Raw genomic sequence first — 20,242 nt, 5'->3', positions numbered from 1 at the left:
AGAATTCCGTAACTTAAAAAGTACATGAGTGATTTGAATGATTCTTGTACTAAGGGAAAGCTTATGAATTGGGCTTTTATGTCCTACATTTTGAAAGTGCTAAATACAGAACTTCAATAAAACAATAATCCCGACATTGGGTTTCGAGGTTTTTTTTACTCACCCTGTATACTGACTTAGTTTCAGTAATGATGTAGGCCACTGCCTTTATCCCTTTCAAGTTTTGCAAATTTTATTTACAGCTTTAAGTATTGTGATTTTCACATACAAATTAAATCCAGAGATAACTTCTCACTTTTATGTTTACTGAGTCCTATCTCAACTATATCCCCATCTATAATTGTTATCAGAAATGAAGCTAATTTAAGGAATACTTATGTTGAAAGTCGATGGAAATTTTATTAAGTCCAGTTAGTGTTACTACAACTGATTTTAAAAACGCGATTGCTGTTTACAGTTCTTATTCGCCTTCATATAATTTTTTTTATAATGAAAAAAAAACAGCTGCATTAATGTTTTACATATACTATGTACATTATATAATGTGGATCGATTTCTTGCAATCGTATACCATTGAGAAAAAGAAGAAAGAGTATAATGTTGCAATTACATCATGCTATACCATAACCATTTGTTAAACCCAAATCTCTTTTGTTAGGGGAAGGGTGTTAAACATTATTTTAAAAAATGATCAGGTTTAGTACACATTTCCCCTTAATGTTATCAGAGATATCTAAACGAAAAGGAATATCGTTCAAAGTTTCAGAGAAATGGTATTGGGAGAAACGGAGAGGAAATTCCGGTAAAGAACAGAGAACGTTTTGCGACCAAACATCGGGAAATGTCGTTGCCTATAATAAACAATGACCAGATGATTGAGAAATCCTTCTCCTACGAATTTAAATTTACATGAAAGTATATAAATGGTATAATTTTTCAAACAAAATATAATGTTTATACAAGATTAATTGTAATGCTCAATCACAGATTAATTAAATATATATATTATGTACATGTACATTTGCTTACAATAACCATTCTGGTGAAGCTAGAGTTGACGTATTGCATAAATCTGGCAGATCAAAAAACAAACTACTTCCTTGTTGCATCATTGCATGTTATAAAGCAAACGTAATCCATCCAATACACGTATTTACATGGCAGTGTTGAATACTATGCAGGGTGGTACAAAAAGAAGGAAACCCACTTTGACATGAACTTTAACTGGCTTACTTAGGCCTAACTTCTTTGAACTGTTTGTTTTTATAAGATGGAGTACAGCTCTTCAACCATACATGGAGAAAATCTCTCAAAAATCGCAAGAATAGTGTTACTATGCTAATTTGAATACAATTCACCAAAATCACTGTTGTCCACGTGTAAGGCTATAAGTGGTTTTTTGTATTCAAATGAAGCTCCGGAGCTCAGTCAAGCGGATGGATAAAGCCGTCCGTGGATAAACATGTTTGGCACATGCCATTTTAAACTTCCATATCTCCGAGACAAAATATGCATTTGCAATCATTTTTTTTCGTCACTTATGTTTGAAGATCAATATTTTAAAACCATTAAATTGAATTTTTGAAATATGCTCAACAAGTAGGTGAAAATTGCTGTCAAAAGTGGGTTTCCTTCTATTTGCAACACCCTGTACAAATGTCATGTACTACTCGAAAGACAAAAAAACCAGACCCTTGTACTCATTACTCGTACACTCATGATAAAGTACTCGTACCAGGGGGAAAAAACATCTTTTCTGCTCTGTTAGCGCACCATATAGTGCATCTGTATACAATTGTCCATTTTAGTTCACCTTTAATTAGCATTTCTTAATCCTTTTTACAATGTACAAAATTGTATTACATGATTATTTTCCTTTAATTTTACAGACAGCAGTATCTAATTTCCTTAAGGTATTTCGGAACTTTTAAATTTGAAAGATAACCTTATACATGTTTCAAACTAACTTTCGCAGTAAAACGCCCGGGAGTATGTGTGCCCGACGTGCTCTTACTAATGGCAAAGTATTTGCACGAATCGAAATGCATTGAGTATATGCAACACGGTACAACCCGAAAGAGGCTGCGCTCGCGTAAATCGGTCTATTCACGTCGGGTATCCCGCCAAATCTCGGGGTGCTATGTAGCCCCCGTTGCAGGGCCGAGAGCTGGACTGAGTCGGCCTAAAGTGGTCCAGTTTGGCGTATTTGACCTCCTCAGGGCAGATAAATTGGTCAGTGGGTTCCATGTTGCCCTCGTCAAGCTCGGACTCTGGGGTGGTGATGACCATTGAACCCCGTTCGTCGAAGTCTATCCGGCACACGACATCGGGTTCCAACGAGGAGACCGGCGAATTTACTGGCGAAACCGTCGAGTTCACCGGCGGGGGAGGCGCCATTGTAGACGGTACTCTAGGCTGCAAGGGTTCCCTCGGAGAATTCAGTTCCTTCACGGGAAGGTAATTGTGCGAGGGCAAAAAAGACGACGTCTCCTCCTGCTCCGTTTCGTGAAAGACGTGTCCGTTGGCCATCGGGGGAGGATGCGGCGCGGTGGTCTGACCAATCAGGGAGTCTCCTGCTGCGTCTGTGTCGCGCTCCACGAAAGTACTGTAACCGCTGGCCAAATTCGGGTCTTCTGGTCCCGGTTCTGGTGCCTCGTCGTCTTTCTCTGCTTCTCTATGAGCCCCCATCTTCCGTCTGTATCTTCTCAACACCAGGTAAGTACCTATCGCAAGGATTATCAGGCCTAAAGCCACTATGGTGACGATGATAGACATTGTGGTGTTAAGCAAAGGCTCAGCCTGGTTTGGATTCAAGGCGTCCATCAAAGGATTACTGGTGGTAGCCACGGCTGGCCGTTTACACGGAAGAGGTGTGTGGATATCTGTGAGTAATCTGCCTTCGTATTCAGCGGGAGCCGCACACATCGCCTTTTCCTCATCTGTGGTCTCGTGTTTCCTGTACCACAGCCTTAGCCATTCTACAGAACAGCTGCATCTCAGTGGATTCTTCTGGAAAGTAACAGTAAACTCCTTTTCTTGCAACTTACTCTCGAGAAAACGGTTGTCCCCAAGAGACTCTATTTCATTGTCTGCGAGTGTCAGGTGGCTCAACCGCGGAAGGCTTTCAATCGCTGCCACGCTGATGATGCGATTGGAGTTCAGTTTGAGCTCCTGCAAGCTCACCAACCCCTCGAAAGCACCACCCTCAAGAGTTTCAATGCGGTTGTAGCTCAGGTCGAGCATTCTCAACTTCCCCAGCTCGGAAAAAGTCCCACTGGCGATACTGGAGATGCGATTCTTTCCCAGGAGCAGAGTGGACAGCTTGGCCATGCCTTGGAATGCACCAGGCTGGATGGACTCAATGTGGTTGCTGTCTACGGCTAGGATAGGAGTGAGAGTCAGGGTATTGAACACCCCCGTGGTGATCCTTGTGATCTGGTTGCCAGTGAGAATCAGGCGGTCTCTCAGGCTCACCAGGCCTTCGAACGCCCCCTCCCGGAGACTTGTCAGATTGTTCCAGTCGACGTACAACGCCGTCAGGGTCCCCAGATCACTCAAGACACCCCGAGGGATATCTCGAATCTCGTTGTCCGTAAGCACGAGGATTGATAACTCATTAAACCCGGCGAAGACTCCCAGTCGCAGCTCCCTGATGTCGTTCGACGCCAGTTCCAGTGTGGTGGCTCTCTTACAATCCGGAGTAGTCGGGATGGTGTCGAGTCCACAGGCGATGCACCTCACATCCGTGTCGGATTGGCACTCCTGGAGACATTCACCGTAGGTCGTCGGCGGACTGTTGGGATCAGTGCGCTCTGAAACCGCCAACACAGGATGAAACATCAAGAACGCTTGGCACAGCAGGAGAAGCACAACAGTGTGAACGCGCGCCATGTTGAAGAAACTCGGTCTAGACTGCATGGTTCCCGACGATTGGTTTGATTCGAGAAGATGTTATGAGACAATTTCACCTTGAGGCTCCCGAACAGCAAGTTTAGATGATGAACCCTATAAATCAAGTGTAAAGAAAACTGCCATTAGACGAAGAGGAAAGGCAGTCTATCAAAGTATCGTTCACAAAAGTCCAAATGCAGACAGGTATTTTTCGCATACTAAGATAAGTATGCCAGTTATTGTTTTCCTATGTTCTACAGCGACTCATCCTGAAACACGTACATTGGGTACATGCGCATTTAAGTACTAACCAGAGTGAAAGCTCATCACCTATTGTATGTAGTAATGCTTTCTCTGTAGACCTTGTTTCTATAAAACGAAATATAAATAATCTATTTATTTATCGGACGATACATGTTTGTATAAATAGCAGTGAGCAAACTAACTATTTTAAAGGCAATGATTGAGAAATGAAAGTAAATATAGGCCTAATGCGTGCGGGGAAAGTGAAAGTTTCTCGTAAAACTAAACGGAACTAGAGGGAATTGTGCCAAACGTGTTTCCGTTCTATTTAAAGGTTACGCTGTTGAGAAATTTAAAGAGAACAATTATTACAGTAGTTTGGTTGGAGAAATTGTGGAGCGCCGTGGCCCAATGGTGACGGTGTTTATACTCGACTCGTGTGCCGTGGTACGAGGGTTCGACACTTTAAATTGCCTCTCTCCACCCAGGAGTATAACTGAGCAGCTGTAAAAGTAGAGACCACAATGCGCTGATCTCGAGCTGCTGCAGGAAACTGGTCTCATGGCCTAAGGCCAAAAAAAGTCTCCGGTTTCTGGTATGGAGCTTGCCCAAAAAGTGGTGCGGCGACGCGGCTTTTTTTTTTTTTTTTTACCTGATTGTTTTGCTTCAAATGTCGGCTGATGACTGCAAATGGTGCCCGACTAAACTTAGTGCAAATATATGGGAGCCCAAGAGGCCACATAAAGCTCATTCTCGACCATAACCCAATCTAAAAACACGTTAAAATTGTGCAGCAGCAGGATTCCAGTCAAACCAGTGAGTTTGGCGGTTTTGAGACATCATCTTTCATTGAAAAAAAAACTTTTTCATTTTGCCGACGCGCATGGCTACGGCGACGCGCGCGCATACCAGAAAGCGGAGACTTTTTTTTGGCCTAATAGACAGGGGTAATAATTTTGAAGCACTTTGAGACATGTGGTATATAAAGCGCTACATATTATAAGCACAACACATTATATTTAGCTACTCCTCATAATTATGATATGACGATAGTTGATATTATACTCTGTATGACCGCGATTGGCAAATAAATATGATCACTTATGTGGTTTTGCAACTTTACTAAAACATCCGTATATAAGGATCGATGTACATGTAGGCTTCACTTTCTAAAATATGAAATTACATCATCACACATACATGTTTAATTTCGAAATAACGGCTTACGCAGGGATGAGATTGCCAGTTTCAAACAAAAATCTAAAAAATGTATGAAAGGTCTGAAAGATGGATTTCTTTCTAGATAATGATCACGTTTTGCTGTTAGATTCAAAAAGTCTAAATTCAGACAAAAGTATGAAAAAACGCGTGCAGTGGTTTTGCGGGAACTTTTTGAGAACTATTTTAAGTTACTGCAATAAGTAAACTTTCACACATAAAATAGCAACGCATGTCACAATCTGTAATTGTTTTCCCTCTGTCTTTCCATCTTTACTGCGTGCGAGTACTTATCAGTTTTAAAAGTTATCTAACTGATATATTCTTATTTTGGACTTTGGTACGAAAATAATTTTTCTTTCCTGCTTGTATAGTATTAATAGCAATTAAGTGTGTGAAGCAGTTGTCATTTTTATATAGGTTTATTATAGCATTTCTAACTTCAATTCACAATGAATTCATGCTCTAAGTAGTCAGACCTACAAATAAAGTGAAACCAGAAGTACAGCCAGGTCACATAAGGGAAATACCCTTAGTTGTTGTAGATACCTATTTTTAGCACGTGACGCGCGGGACTGGTGTAAAGTCTATTCTGTTGTTGCGTGTCCAAGGGTTTTCCCAGGTACTTGTACTTGGAAATCTGCCAGGGTTTTTCCAACGCTGTCAATAGGACCTCTTCTGCGCGCCACTTCGTCGTAAACAACTATTGTTAGGATTGATTACACGTTTGATACTAAAACCGGCCTACAATTTCCACATTTAAAATCTGTCTAAAGTGTTTATAATGTAGCTGCAAAACTGTAGAAGTTATAAACAAACATAATGTCAGGATTTGCTGAAATCAGAATATTTTGTTTAAATTTATCCATATTGGGTTTTTTGTCTTTGTTCGGTTGCAGCATTGCTCTATGTCTATTTTTACTTTGCATTGCACCTGCAGCTGCTGTAGGCTCTATGTTCAGTGTACTCACCAGTTTGGTTGATGCAAAACCTTTGCCAAGAGTGTATATGCGGAAAACAGAATATCCGGGATCCAGTGAGCAACACGATTTCAGTTCGGTGCAAAGTTATGACAAAGCGGCGCTGCCCACACTTATATTGTGCGTATACCAACAGCCTGTTCTCTGACGTGAGGCGGTTCAGGTTTGCAGACGGTGGTGCTCAGTGAGTGCTTTTTATTTCGTACCCGACCCACTTGAAGCTTGAAGGTCAGTCGTTAAGTAGACTTCCCTGACGGTTTGGTGACTTCATTGTTTGGCGCAGCTTCTAGCCTGCAAATGGATATCGCAATTTATGCAAACAGCACACCCTTGAAAATATACAATGACGCTTACTAGTCAGGGAATTCCCGTTTGATTTCGTACTCCGCCGGGTACTTTCCAGGACGTGCAGCGTGAGCGGGAAACACCATTGTGTTGAGTGTTTTTGCCAAATAGCTCATTCAATCGTGAAAAGAGTGTATTCGTTTTCTTTTCATGGCTTCTTTGCAGATATATATACGGCATGAGAAATGCGTCTATTTATGCATTTATGAGTAATTTTACATTTATGAGTAATTTTTTTTAGGTTTGCGCGAAAATTAGGACGGGACTGAAAAAATCCGCACCAAATTTTAAAACATATCGCTCGAGGCTTAAATTTAATCTGGATTCGATTGGACAATGATTTAATTGAAGTGTATACTTAGTACCCCAAGCCAAATATATATATATATATTTCCATTTGTTTACATGATCATCAGTGGCGTAGCCAAGGGGGGGGGGGGGCGGTGTGCCTGGAGGAACTGCAGGGGGGGGGGGGGCAAAACTCTGACATTTGCCGCTTGCCAAGGAAGTGTGTCCCCCCCCCCTCCCCTGCTTTTCGAATTTTCAGCACTTGCGGTGGCCTGAAATTATGGGAAAATGTTGTTGGTCCATCCTCCTCACCCCCCTAGCTCCTACTGAAAAAATCCTGGCTACGGCACTGTTTCTTATACCCCGAAAGTTTACTTCTTAAAAATACTGTCAGAAAACCCATTAGTTTTACAATTTTTCCAAAGTCGTATCTGGGGGAGGTGGGGGCTATAAACCACTTATAAATTACTGGAAACAATCTCTGATTTTCCGAACGGTTCTCTAAACGTCGGTACACTTCAGGGTGAGTAACAAAAAAACGGAACCCAAATGTCGAGACCATGGTTTTAGTGACGTTCTGCATGTAGCACTTTCAAAATCTAGGATATGAAAGCCCAATTCTTAAGCTTTCTTTTAGATACAAGAATCATTCATATCACTCATGTAATTTTCAATTTTAAACACATCCATCGTTTTAAAGATTTTGAAAGTGCTACATGCAGAACTTCACTAAAACAATAGTCCCAACATCATGGGTTTCGGGGATATTTTTTTACTCACCCTGTATATCGTACAATTTGATTCATTGCATCAGCTTTCTGTCCACCTCATGAAAAAAAATCATCGACTTCTAACTTACACCCAGCCCGCACCCCCTTCAATTCTTGATTGCCTGCAATGATGTTTAGATTACTTAGGTACACCCTGAACTTAGATATTTTGTAGTCTTGTTTCCCCTCGCCCTATTTTGGCCAGTATAAAGCCTAGCGGATTGTATTTTCCCCGTTGAAAATATTTGCGAAAATTAACGACCTGAAAACTCAACAATGGAGAACGAGGATCTGGAAGGTTTCGATTTTAGTCACAAAACCTTAACAGCAATGCGTTAGAGTGACAATAAAATGTTGATTTTTTTGAAGCCAAAACTTACAGTTTCACAAGTGGTTTCATTTTTTTGTGCTGTTCTGAGTCAGCTTTGAGTGAACTCGAGAAACCAATCTTTTGAAGGCCAGTGGAACGAAACGACGGTTTGATACGATCGAAACAAAAATATTGAATACAAATTACCCTGATTCGTGAAGTCAAAAATATTGTTAAAGAACCGATCCCTCTCTGGTGCAAACAATTATTGCTTTAACTTATTGGTAATGCAGTAAATTATTTTGGACTGACGTGCAAACCTGATGTTTTCTGTGGGCCTATATTTTCGCAAATCTTGCTGGAATTTAAAAAATAAAAGCTAATAAAAGGTGCTTAAAAATGCCGATTTAAACCTTATGAAAACTAGATCTTATTCTGGTTGGCTGATGAGAGCCGGGCACTCGGGCAGTGCTCTCGTATGGGATTACGATGGGCTAAATCCTGCCCCAACTTATACGAATATAGCCATAGGCTTGGCCGTGTTCTAAATGAGAACCTTTTAATACATTTCCCAAAATGACATCATCCCAGACATTATCACCATGCCATTATTATGTGTCAGTCAAGTGTCAGTCAAGTCAAGTTTTCCGGATCGGAAATCAACTTTGAGTGTAAACATGGTGTAGGCATGTAGGCCTAAATATAAAACAATTATCTTCTCTGGCCGACCGGATTTCCGTTCTCGCACCGCAGTTGTTAGTTTTTTTGGTTTTTTTTTTTACAGTTTTTGTGTACATAATGGGCCGGACCTTGTGTTGTTTATGCTCAGCCGTGCATAGATTTGGGCCTGGATTATACTTGAAATCCTCCCTACTGCTCCAGGATGTCACTGGCTAAAGAAGCCCGCGAAGGAAGAGCGCCGAATGTGGTATGAAATTTGGACTCGCATTATATGGCCGACCAACTAGACTGTATTGAGCATGTCTTGTGAACATAGTTACTACGACAGTGACAAGTCATGGGTAATGGTTAAAGGTAAAGGAGACCAGATTTGAAAGGAGTCCAAATTTTATATGACACAGGAAAAATTGGTTTTTTTTATGTGATCGTTGTTTTGTTTGTTTGTTGGTTGGGTGGGTTGGTTGTTTGGGGTTTTTTCCCGATGTTGAACAGGATATTGTTCAATGTGCCATCACTGGTTTCGGTTTCAGGACCAAAGCAAAACAACAACAGGCCTAGGGTATTTTTGGGCAGGTATTGCAGACATAAAGCACCGCGCAATTTATATGACTTGTAATTGGTTTTGCCTCCCCCCCCCGCCTTCCCTATATGACCAATGTTAACTACATGTAGGCCAGGGAATATACATCATTTGCTTTTGCTGTAATTTTCAGAAATGGATGGAATTGGGGGGTTGGAAATATATAGCAAATATAGTTACACTGACTTTTTTGAGGTTTTGGGTTCGAAAATGCTATAAAAACCAAGAAAAACAATCATTTTCCTGTAGTCTGGTTCCCTGACTCCATATTAGAAGAAACAGAGCAGGTTATATACATTGGGGAATTGTAAGGTCAGGGAACCAGTCTAGCTGGCTTGTACCCGTTCATAGGTGTGTAATCGATTGCAAACAAGTGCGATGGTCAATTGGGGCCAGTATTTGAAGAAAAGCCAGTTTTTTTTCAACGCTGGTCGGCCGACCAGCGTTGGAAATTGATACAAAAATACCACTTTTCTTGAAAATGACAGTATACCAGGTGCCATGATTTTACAAGATGCTTTACACTGTCATTCACTAACAGTCCAGCAAGGTATTTCAAAATGATTTGGTAGTTTTATTTTTTGATGTTTGCAAATGTTGTATTTTCCCTTTAACATTAATTAATTTAGTGTGGAGAAACATCCAAACTATTCTCCCAAAACGTTGCAACACAATTCTGAAGGTCTCAGTCAAGTGAATAAGCCGGGCATTGTCAGCCTATTCAGGCTTTGCACGATAAGAGTTCAACAACTCGATCCGGCCCCCATTCCTTAAAATGCCAAATTGTTTTTTTGCGGCCAGAGTTGTAATGATTCGAGTCAATGACTCGACTCGATTTTTGGCGACTGGACTCGACTCGAGTCCATAAGGGCAAATAAACTCGACTAGACTCGAGTCACTGCAAGCAAATGACTCGACTCGATTCGAGTCCCTCATGCACCATAATGACTCGACCTTTTTAAGCGTCAATCGGTGGGGGACGGGGGGACTTTCTCGTCTCCGAATAAAAATTGTAGCCTACTATAACGATTCTAGGCCTATAGCTCAGAATAGCTGATTCAATGACTCCAAACTAAAATGATGTTTGAAAGATGATCCTTTGCTAAAAAACAAATATGGTTTCAGTGGTCAGAAAAATATTTGCAATGACTAGACTTATGCCGGTGCTTAGAATGTTTGTGAATATTGTATATACATAATACATACGTGGTTTGATCAGTGTCCCCATTAGTTGAATGGCGATCAGCTGGCACCCCCTTTTTATTTTCATTAAGAGATGTTGTGTCACCACATAAAGTAGCCCGAATGTAAAATTTAAAAAGCCACCAAAAAAAAGACTTTCTAGTTCTCTCTTGTGTTTATTTATTGTAAAAAGTTCAAATATTTGTAACTCGAATTGATGGAGCTAAATATATTGAAATAACTTTATTGTTATTCACATCAATGATACAATAAGAACATTACGAAATTACATTTATTTATAAATAAAAACATCTACATTTGTTCATTATCACACAGAAAACGTCAGACATGGACAAATTCAGCACACATACATGTACATACACCAATGTAGCAGTAGTAAAAAGGGAGAAGGGGGGACCTAGGACTCAGGCGTAGGAACAGGGGGGAAACCCTGAAAGGGCCTGGCAAGGTAAAAAGGGAAAGTTCCACCATCTGGAGGGGGACAAAGCTATAAAAATGGCAATGTGGGAGGAACATGTATTAAAAAGGGAGAAATTCAACATGCACCGAATACTTGCAATAAACATATAAACCCTACCGTCTGGAGATACAAAAAAAAAAATTAGAAAAAAAAAAAAACAGGAGAAAAAAATTGCTCGACTCGACTCGACTACACACCGTCACTCGACTCGACTCAACCTTCTTGGCCTAATGACTCGACTCGACTCGAGTCACTTCTTTAAAATGACTCGACTGGAGTCGATGTGATGCTAGAACATTTGAAAATGTTATTTTTGGGAGTGCCACGCGTAAAAGGCACCAACCCGACTTGAATAAAAGTGTATTTTTGTTGTCAATAGAGGGCGCAAGTCTTTACACGCGGAAGCGTTAAGCATGCGCGGAAGTGAAAAGTAGTCTGATACCCGTATTGAAAGATTTACTCGTAGCTTTTTTTATTAGTAGCGAAGAAGGGAGCCCGACAATACATATCCAATGTTTGGCATGTTGAGTTCTTGATCTTGACTTGGGATAAATCTTAGATTTCGGACGAAATTTCCTCCTCCGTAATTAGCTTTCAAAGACCAGAAGATGCAGGTATGTGTGGTATATAATTCGGAGTATACTGTGTCAATTTCGAAAAGGATATAACGTGAATTTGGAGATGATTTACGGGATTAGTTTTGTCGTTCTGATGCACGGACGTCACGTCGGTGATTGTGATGATTCAGAATTGAGCTATGTCCATATTTGGTCATGAACATTTTACCATGTAAATAAAGACTGTGATGAAGACAGACACCAAGTGTAAATTTCGCCATTACCCTGTACTACCAAATAAGTGCTAGGGCCTTATTGATTTCGTCTCAACTAATTGAACTATAATAGAAACATTGGATTTAATTTTGATAAGGATATTTACTTAGCTGGATATTAAAGTTTAAACCTGCTAATTGCTATATATTGAACAGTGCCCTCTTTGACGCTTACATGCGTAGGCCTAGCCCGACTGCGTCTGGCCGTACAGTACAATCGCAAGCTCTGTAGTACGGCCAGACGCCCGATGCTTCCACAGAGACTGTAGCTGGAGTTACCCAGCCCTGAGTTTTATCATTGGTTGCGGTTCCAGTACCAAAGCTGTGATGCGAGTGGTAAACCTTATATTAGTGCATGAAACAGTCATCGGGTGTTACGCTTCCGCGTGACGTCATGCGCCAACAGCCAGCGCAGCCGGCAAAAACGAGTAGTTGACAGCGATCGCTCTCTGTGCCTGTTAATCGACCGCCATTCATTGTACACAATTTTTTTTGTGCACAAACCAATTGCGGTCCTGGCCAATCCAGCAAGGTTGTCAAGTTAGCGGTTATTCCTCCTGTTTTCACTGCAATTGTAGGCTGAATCTTCATCGTGGATCGTTTTTTACTTCAAGGACCTGTGTAATGGTTATTCCAGGCAAGTTTGGGGTGAGTTGCAGTTGCAATTAGTGTGTAACGGGGACAAAATTGAACATTTTCCAAAAATGTTTGCCTATACTACAAGTTACGAGAAAAATTCGCTCCAGCCCTAATAGACAACCCAATGATAAAACTCAGGGCTGGGTAACTCCAGCTACAGAGACTGAATTTTGTTGGCCGCCGATGTAGCGATTTTGCTACATCTTTCGATCGCGATTATCTTTTCATCCAGGACACAAATTTCCAAAGTTAAGGTTCGTAGTCGTAGAGCAACTCATACCTTTTCGAAAAAACGTTCTTTGGTCTCAATATTTTCATCCATCTGGCCACAAGACGAATTTCAGTCATCAGATTCCACAAATATCGTCCCCCATGCAATCCCCCATGCGATTTCAAAATGGCGGCCGCGCTGTAATGTATGTAATATGCAGGCGCGCCCGCGCAAACTCATGAATATGCATAAACAGTCTGTGACGTATGACCTCGTGTATTTGGACGTGCGTGCGGCGGGGCCGTACGGTCATACGTCAAAGACTGTTTATGCATATAAAAGCTGTGTCGCCGCACCACTTTTTGGGCAAGCTCCATACCAGAAACCGGAGACTTTTTTTTTTTTGGCCTTATACGTATTATTAAATTACCACCATCAAATTACCACCATCAAATTACCACCATCAAATTACCACCATCGTATTTGCAGCACCTGTGGCCGAGTGGATGGCCAATGTATTTCATGAGTGAGAGATCCTGGTTCAACTCCCGATGACGAGCGACATTTTTGATTTTTTTCATCCCGAAAAATTTAGAAATTTCTTTTATTACTTTAAATGTACTCCAAGTCCAGCGTTTAATTACTTAGTATTACATTTCTTTTTGTGATTCGTGACTCTGGAGGATTTTTTTCAGGGGAAATAAAGTCTGAAATTGTTAGTAAAATGATCTGATTCCTATCTCGTGAATACGAAGTCACTCACAACGACAATGTTGGCGCGGAACCAGACTAAGATTTGTCACGGTAAAAATGTTGAAGTCCCCCAAAAAACAGTCACTGCTCATGTTCTGTGCATATTCCGCAAAATATCGTCTTAAAAACTTTCTAATAAAAGAAAGCTGGATCCAGCTAAATATCCACTGCCTTTATTGTTTGATATTTTTTGTTTATTTATTTGTTCTTTGACCTTTCGTATTTATTCCTCAAACAGTCCTGAATCCTCAAATTTTAATCAGATTTTTCAATACACTCTCGGGATTTAGAGTTAAGGCAAAGATAAGGAAAATTTATTTGCCGGGATTATTTTGATATGACCGGACCGAGGCACGGGATTATTTTCCACTCTACCTCAATGCTAGGGGGGTTGAAGACATCACCCTGGGGCAGCACTCTCTTATTTCCGGCTTCGTTCATTGTCTGCAGGTAGCTGACAGATATTTTCCGGCCTCGCTCGTTGCATGTTTACCCGGCATCCGTTCCGAATTCCGCAAAACCTTTGTGTGTATAAATATGTTATCTGACGCAAATTGGTTAACCCTAAATGCCCTGAATCCTTCAAAATCCTCTTTGCCAAAGTGGAGGAATTTGGAGGATTGAGGTTACATGGCAAAAGTGCGTTACTGATTTTGTAGGATGCACTTTGTCAAGGCCTTGGGCCGGACCTTGTGTTGTTTTTGCTCAGCCATGCATAAATATTGGCCTGGATTATGCTTGAAATTCTCCTGCCACAGGTCTTTGCAGGGTTCAGGCAGTGGTCACCCCTCCACAGACCATATTGGAGGAATTTGCAGGATTGAGGCTACATGCTATTTTTCCATGAGGCCACTTGGAGGATTTTGCAGGATTAAGGCTACATCCTAGCAAAAGGGCCTAGGGAGTTAAGGATTAAGGAACAGTTTCAAACAGTTGACTCGCATTATTTCCATTAAAAAACAGTTGAACATTTCCCTTGTAAAAGCCTGAAACTATCCAAAATAAGGTGTTTTTAAATGTAACTGTTCAATAACCTCTTCTACATCTCTTCAATCAAAGGACCCTAATGAAGACACACAATGGAACGACATCCTGAGGGCAAAGGGCATCATCCCACCCAAGGAGGAACCAGAGGTCACGGAGGATGACATCATCGGATTAATGGAGCAGACGCTCCAAGAGAAGACGCAAGGTAAGGCCCTCTGTCAATAATGCCTAGGTCATCGTCAATTATGTCGCTAGGAGTCTTTGGGTCCTCATTGTCTTGTGATAAGGTCCTAGGTCCTCAATTGAACAGGGTAAGTTCCTCAGTCGAAAAATAAATCCAGAGTATAGGTCTCTCTCAAATGACGTCATTTCCTACAGACCAGCCACGTGCATCAGCATTTTGAGCATCAACTTGCATAACGCGCATCGGCTGCGTCGTATTTCGAACACATTTCGAACAACAAGCGGGCATGTTTGGAACATTTTCAACACTGCGCAATGCGTGCTTGATTGCGTAAAATACGCAGTAGTTGTAGTTTTCCTACAGAGATGGCTGTCTTTGAGAGAGACCTATTTATCAGTCACTGTGACAGTGTTTAGTTCCTGGGTCCTTATTGTCACAGTACAAAGTCATTGGTCGTTTTAAAATGGGATAAGATCTTCTTTGTAACAGGTTGATATACTAGGGTCCTCATTGTCACATGGTAAGGTCGTCAGTCGAAAAGTCCTTGGTCAGCCATATTTGATCATTGCCAGTAGATAAGATATTGGGTTCTTATTGTCACAAGGCAAGTTCCATGGTTTTCACAGGTTAAGGTGCCAGTAAAAAAAAACATGGAAGTCATATTTGCCTTTATGACATTTTCACCAGGAAAAGCAATGGAAGACATGACCTTAGATGAGTTGGATGAACTGGAAGATGATGAAGATGAAGAAGTCCTCTTAAGATACAGGTATGGCGAGAATCCCTCAGAAAACACCCTATAAGCCATGGAAATACATCTACATGTATTAGCCATGGGAAAATGTCTACATGTATAAGCCATGCGGAAACATCTATAAGCCATGGGGGGAAAAATCTCATAACCCATAGGAAAACATCCATAAACATCCCACAAACCAAAAAAAAACATTACATAATCATAGACATTACATAGACTGTGGGGAAAATAATCCATAATCCATGCAAAAGCATCCCATAAGCTATCGGAAAACATCACATAAGCCAATGGAAAATATCCCATATGCCATGGGACAAACCAGCCCATAATCTCTTGGAAATCATCCCATAAGCCAATGGGAAATATGCCATACACAATGGGACGACAGCCCTCGTAATTTTTATTCCTAGGAGGGTTAGGGGCAATGTCATGAATAATTCATGTTTATCCATGAGAACGGACAATGACATCAACAGCATTGCTGTTAGTTACTCAACTAGTTACAATACATTAAAGCATTTTAACCCCTTACCCTACTAGACCCTCCAACGCATGCCAATTGTGCCTCAAGAAAATCTATGTTTTTTGCATGGCCCTCCAATATCTGCCATGTCATTTCAAGGGTAACTGGACAGGCACTCCAATACATGCCACAGAGAACAATGAGAGTCCTCTGATAACAAAGTGAGTGCCCCCAGCTGGTCAGTATCAGGCACCCTCCAGGGCCTCCAACTCCTGCCAATTGGAGCCTTCACTGCTACATCAAAGTATCCTCCAATAAACTGCAGCTGGAGGGCATTGGCATAACCAACTGACATGCAGTAAACTACCCTCAGAGAGTAAGGGTTAAAGAACGGTTGTCGTCGAGCTACCACATTAGCCTAGTGGATCCCTGGTTCGAATCCACGTCATCGCTGCTCATTTTCATCAGCTATTTTTCTTCTACAAATTTATCGCTGAGATAATTTTAAATTAAGGGGAAAATAGAACGAGAACCTAAGTCTTGCAATGATTCAAAGGAAAAACTGCATTATTCATGACATTGCCCCTAACCCTCCTAGGAAAAAAAAATCGCCAACAGCCCATAAGCCCTGGAAAAAGTCCCATTTATTAGTAAGGCTAATATCTGTATTTGTGCTTTTGACTTTAGACAACAAAGGATAGAAGAAATCAAGAGGTTACAAGGGAAAGCGAAATACGGCGAAGTCAAAGAAATATCCGCCCAGGATTATGTGCAAGAAGTCAACAAGGCCGGGGAAGGGGTATGGGTTGTTCTTCATCTCTTCAAACAGGGGTAAGTCATTCAAAACAGGTGGAGTGTTATGCATAGAAATCTGCTCAGCGTGGACAACATTTGCTTAACGATACAAATAGGTTACCAGCCAAAATGTTTGATGTGCATTGCTTGTGAATGGTAGGCTACTCAATTGATTCATTTTGCTCAGCGTGTATTGACTTGTGATTGGACTTGTGATTGACTTGTGATTGACTTGTGATTTGACTTGTGATTAACTTGTGATTTGACGTGTGATTGACTTGTGATTTGACTTATGATTGACTTGTGATTTGACGTGTGATTAACTTGTGATTTGACTTATGATTGACTTGTGATTTGACTAATGATTGACTTGTGATTTGACGTGTGATTGACTTGTGATTTGACGTGTGATTGACTTGTGATTTGGCTGATGATTGGCCTATGATTTGACTTATGATTGACTTGTGATTTGATTTATGATCGACTTGTGATTTGACTTATGATTGACTTGTGATTTGACGTGTAAATGACTTGTGATTTGGCTGGTGATTGGCCTGTGATTTGACTATGATTGACTTGTGATTTAACTTATGATTGACTTGTGATTTGAATTATGATTGACTTCTGCTTATTAACTTGTCACTTGACTACAAATCGAGAAGCAATGCCCACAAAATCACACAAAAAATATTTTCAAAGAAACCACAAAGGGAAACTGAGGAAGTAAATTGTAATTATTTAACCCTAACTCCCCAGCCTAATTTATTAGGAACCATACCCATTCTGGCAAATTCCAACACCCGCATGGGAAATTGTACACACACACTGTTGGACTTAATTTCTGGACTTAAGTATGCCAACCCCAGTGTAAAAGACCATCAGTTTAGGGGTACTGTACCTATCCCAACAGATTTAAACAAAACTTGCTGTTGACCTTTAATGGGTTGAGTTCAGTTACGGTTAAGGTTAAAGGAAATATTGACTGGAGCTGGGTTTGAACCTGCGACCTCCTGATGACCGTTCCAGTGCTCTACCAACTGAGCTATCCAGCCCTATGTTGCTGGCTCCCGATTTAGTCCATGTCTTTGTTCAAGAGGCACTAGTCAGAAGCCATAAACCTGTAAATGCCATGAAGCAGGGATTTAGCAATGTTGCATTAGCAATGTTGCAAACCCACGAAATTGCAAATGAGAAGCCGCCAACATAGGGCTGAATAGCTCAGTTGGTAGATCACCGGATTAGTCGTCCGGAGGTCGCTGGTTCGAACCCTGCTCCAGTCAATTTCTTTTTTGGACGAAAACCAAAATGTCCGCTATTTCCCTCGGCCAGCATTCCCCTCTGCTCCCTCATCAACCAGTACCTCGCGCAACTCGCCGCCAAGTTTCCAGCCACCAAGTTCCTCAAGAGCATATCCAGCACCTGCATCCCCAACTACCCAGACAAGAACCTCCCCACCATGTTTGTGTACTTCGAGGGCGACATGAAATCGCAGATCGTAGGACCGATCGATTTCGGTGGCATGAATTTGACACTAGAAGGTAGGTAAACTTTAGTTGCCTAGAAAAGTAATCATGGTATTCTGGTAGTTTTTGCTGGTCTCAGAGAGCCAGCCTAGAATCCTGTATGTTCTGAACGCACTCACTTATTGATTGAGTAACTCACTGTCACTTGTGACGTAGTCTGGTTGTTGGCTGGTGAAAAAGAGCCGGGCAGTGCTATTGTATAGGATTACCCCATAATAGGTTAAATCCGGCTTATTGTTTACAGCAGATGCATGCAAAGACTGCCATTGAATGGCCATACGCCGTAGAAGTGGTTACGTCATACGCTGCGGAGGTCATGCATTGCCCTGGATGATGTGTCTAAGGCCAAAAAAAAAAAAAAATTCTGCTTCCGGTTACCCGAACGACCCTATTTAAGGCTGCAACCCTAAAAAAATTATCGGCAATTCCAAAATAAAAATAAAATAATTATTGAATAAAGAGTTCAAGAGCTCATTTTGAAATCGCACTACTCGTATTTGGAGTGATACATGCAGCGTGTTTCCCGAAATTTTCGACCGTAAAAACGAGGTCTGTCGGCCGTGCACCACACATGGCACAGTGCATCACACACTTCAGAGTTTTGGCCAGCTTCCAGTCTTGACTAGCGTTGTGCATATGGTGCGAACGACCTGAATTTTCCATTATTTTAAAATAATTATCGAACGTAAATATATTGATAATAAATAAGATAGGTTTTATTCACTTTTCGTGGCCATTTTGTGTATAGCTTTTGTAGTGCAATGGAAATAGTTCAGGCTAAAACTTTGCATATAATTGAATACCCCAATCAATCTGCATAAAAAAAATTGGCCAAAAACAAAATTTCTGACCGATTTTTGAAAGGCATGTAATCGGAAACAGATGTGTTTTTTTTGCCTTCTCTTGTGAAATAGATTTGGACTTTATTCACCACTGATTTGTAATTGTCTTAATTTCCTCGCCAACTGAGGGCACTCTACTGAAATTCTTTGTCTTTACCTGATGTCTTGGCAGAGTTGGAGTGGAAATTATCTGAAATGGGCGCCGTGGTAACGACGTTGGAAGAAAAGCCTCAGCCAACGACAAGAACAACGGTCAGCTTTGCTGGGGGTCGGGATCAAGCGGACGATTCAGACAATGACGACTACTAGACTGTTAGAATATTTTTTATTTTATTCAATTATTTATAGTCAACTCAAAAATAAATTGGAATAATTTTAATCTTAAGGTGTATTTTTTGGGACCAGTCTACCAGTGTTGTGGGCAAATCTAACACAAGTCCATCACAAGTCCAACCACAAAGTAATCACAAGTCAAGTCGCAAGTCCAGTCAGAAAGTCAATTCATAAGGAAATCACAAGTCAATTCGCAAGTCCATTCGTAAGGAAATCACAAGTCAAGTCGCAAGTCCGAAGTCCAGCTACAAGGAAGACACAAGTCAAGTCACAAATCCATTCATAAGGAAATCACAAGTCAAGTTGCAAGTCAGAAGTCCAACCACAAGGAAATCACAAGACAAGTCACAAGTCAATACATAAGGAAATCACAAGTCATGTCGCAAGTCAGAAGTCCAACCACAAGGAAATCACAAGACAAGTCACAAGTCAATTCCTAAGGAAATCGCAAGTCAAGTCGCAAGTCAGAAGTCCAACCACAAGAAATCACAAGACAAGTCACAAGTCCATTCATAAGGAAATCCAAAGTCAAGCCCTAAGTCAGAAGTCCAGCCGCAAGGAAATCACAAGTCAAGTCGCAAGTCAGAAGTCCAGCCACAAGGAAATCACAAGTCAAGTCGCAAGTCAGAAGTCCAACCACAAGAAAACCACATGTCAAGTCACAAGACCATTCGTAAGAAAATCACAAGTCAAGTCGCAAGTCCGAATTCCATCCACAAGAAAATCACAAGAAAGTCACAAGTCAATTCCTAAGGAAATCGCAAGTCAAGTCACAAGTCAATTCCTAAGGAAATCAAAGACAAGTCACAAGTCCATTCATAAGGAAATTGCAAGTCAAGACGAAGTCAGAAGTCCAACCGCAAGAAAATCACAAGTCAAGTCACAAGTCCATTCCAAAGGAAATCACAAGTCAAGTCACAAGTCAGAAGTCCAACCACAAGGAAATCACAAGTC

At 41.1% G+C, this 20,242-nt stretch overlaps 2 protein-coding genes across 2 annotated transcripts; one reads left to right on the top strand and one right to left on the bottom strand.

Annotated features, from left to right (window-relative positions):
• Positions 1 to 214: 214 nt before the first annotated feature.
• LOC119724582 (slit homolog 3 protein-like) lies at positions 215 to 6,684 on the bottom strand. The gene is made up of 2 exons (XM_038195690.1): positions 6,324 to 6,684; positions 215 to 4,005 (listed from the first exon to the last, which is right to left on the bottom strand). Exon 2 carries the CDS (start codon positions 3,916 to 3,918, stop codon positions 2,107 to 2,109), a length of 1,812 nt encoding a protein of 603 aa, XP_038051618.1. The 5' UTR covers positions 3,919 to 4,005; positions 6,324 to 6,684; the 3' UTR covers positions 215 to 2,106.
• Positions 6,685 to 11,480: 4,796 nt separating this feature from the next.
• LOC119724581 (phosducin-like protein 3) lies at positions 11,481 to 19,931 on the top strand. Its single transcript, XM_038195689.1, has 6 exons — positions 11,481 to 11,583; positions 14,464 to 14,596; positions 15,263 to 15,344; positions 16,483 to 16,626; positions 17,920 to 18,128; positions 19,128 to 19,931. Exons 1-6 carry the CDS (start codon positions 11,578 to 11,580, stop codon positions 19,262 to 19,264), a joined length of 711 nt encoding a protein of 236 aa, XP_038051617.1. The 5' UTR covers positions 11,481 to 11,577; the 3' UTR covers positions 19,265 to 19,931.
• The last annotated feature ends 311 nt before the right edge of the window (positions 19,932 to 20,242 follow it).

This window comes from Patiria miniata, unplaced genomic scaffold, assembly GCF_015706575.1.
Source record: "Patiria miniata isolate m_02_andy unplaced genomic scaffold, ASM1570657v1 HiC_scaffold_18, whole genome shotgun sequence".
In the NCBI taxonomy this organism is placed as follows: domain Eukaryota; kingdom Metazoa; phylum Echinodermata; class Asteroidea; order Valvatida; family Asterinidae; genus Patiria; species Patiria miniata.
This window is presented reverse-complemented; position numbering and strand designations above follow the sequence as displayed.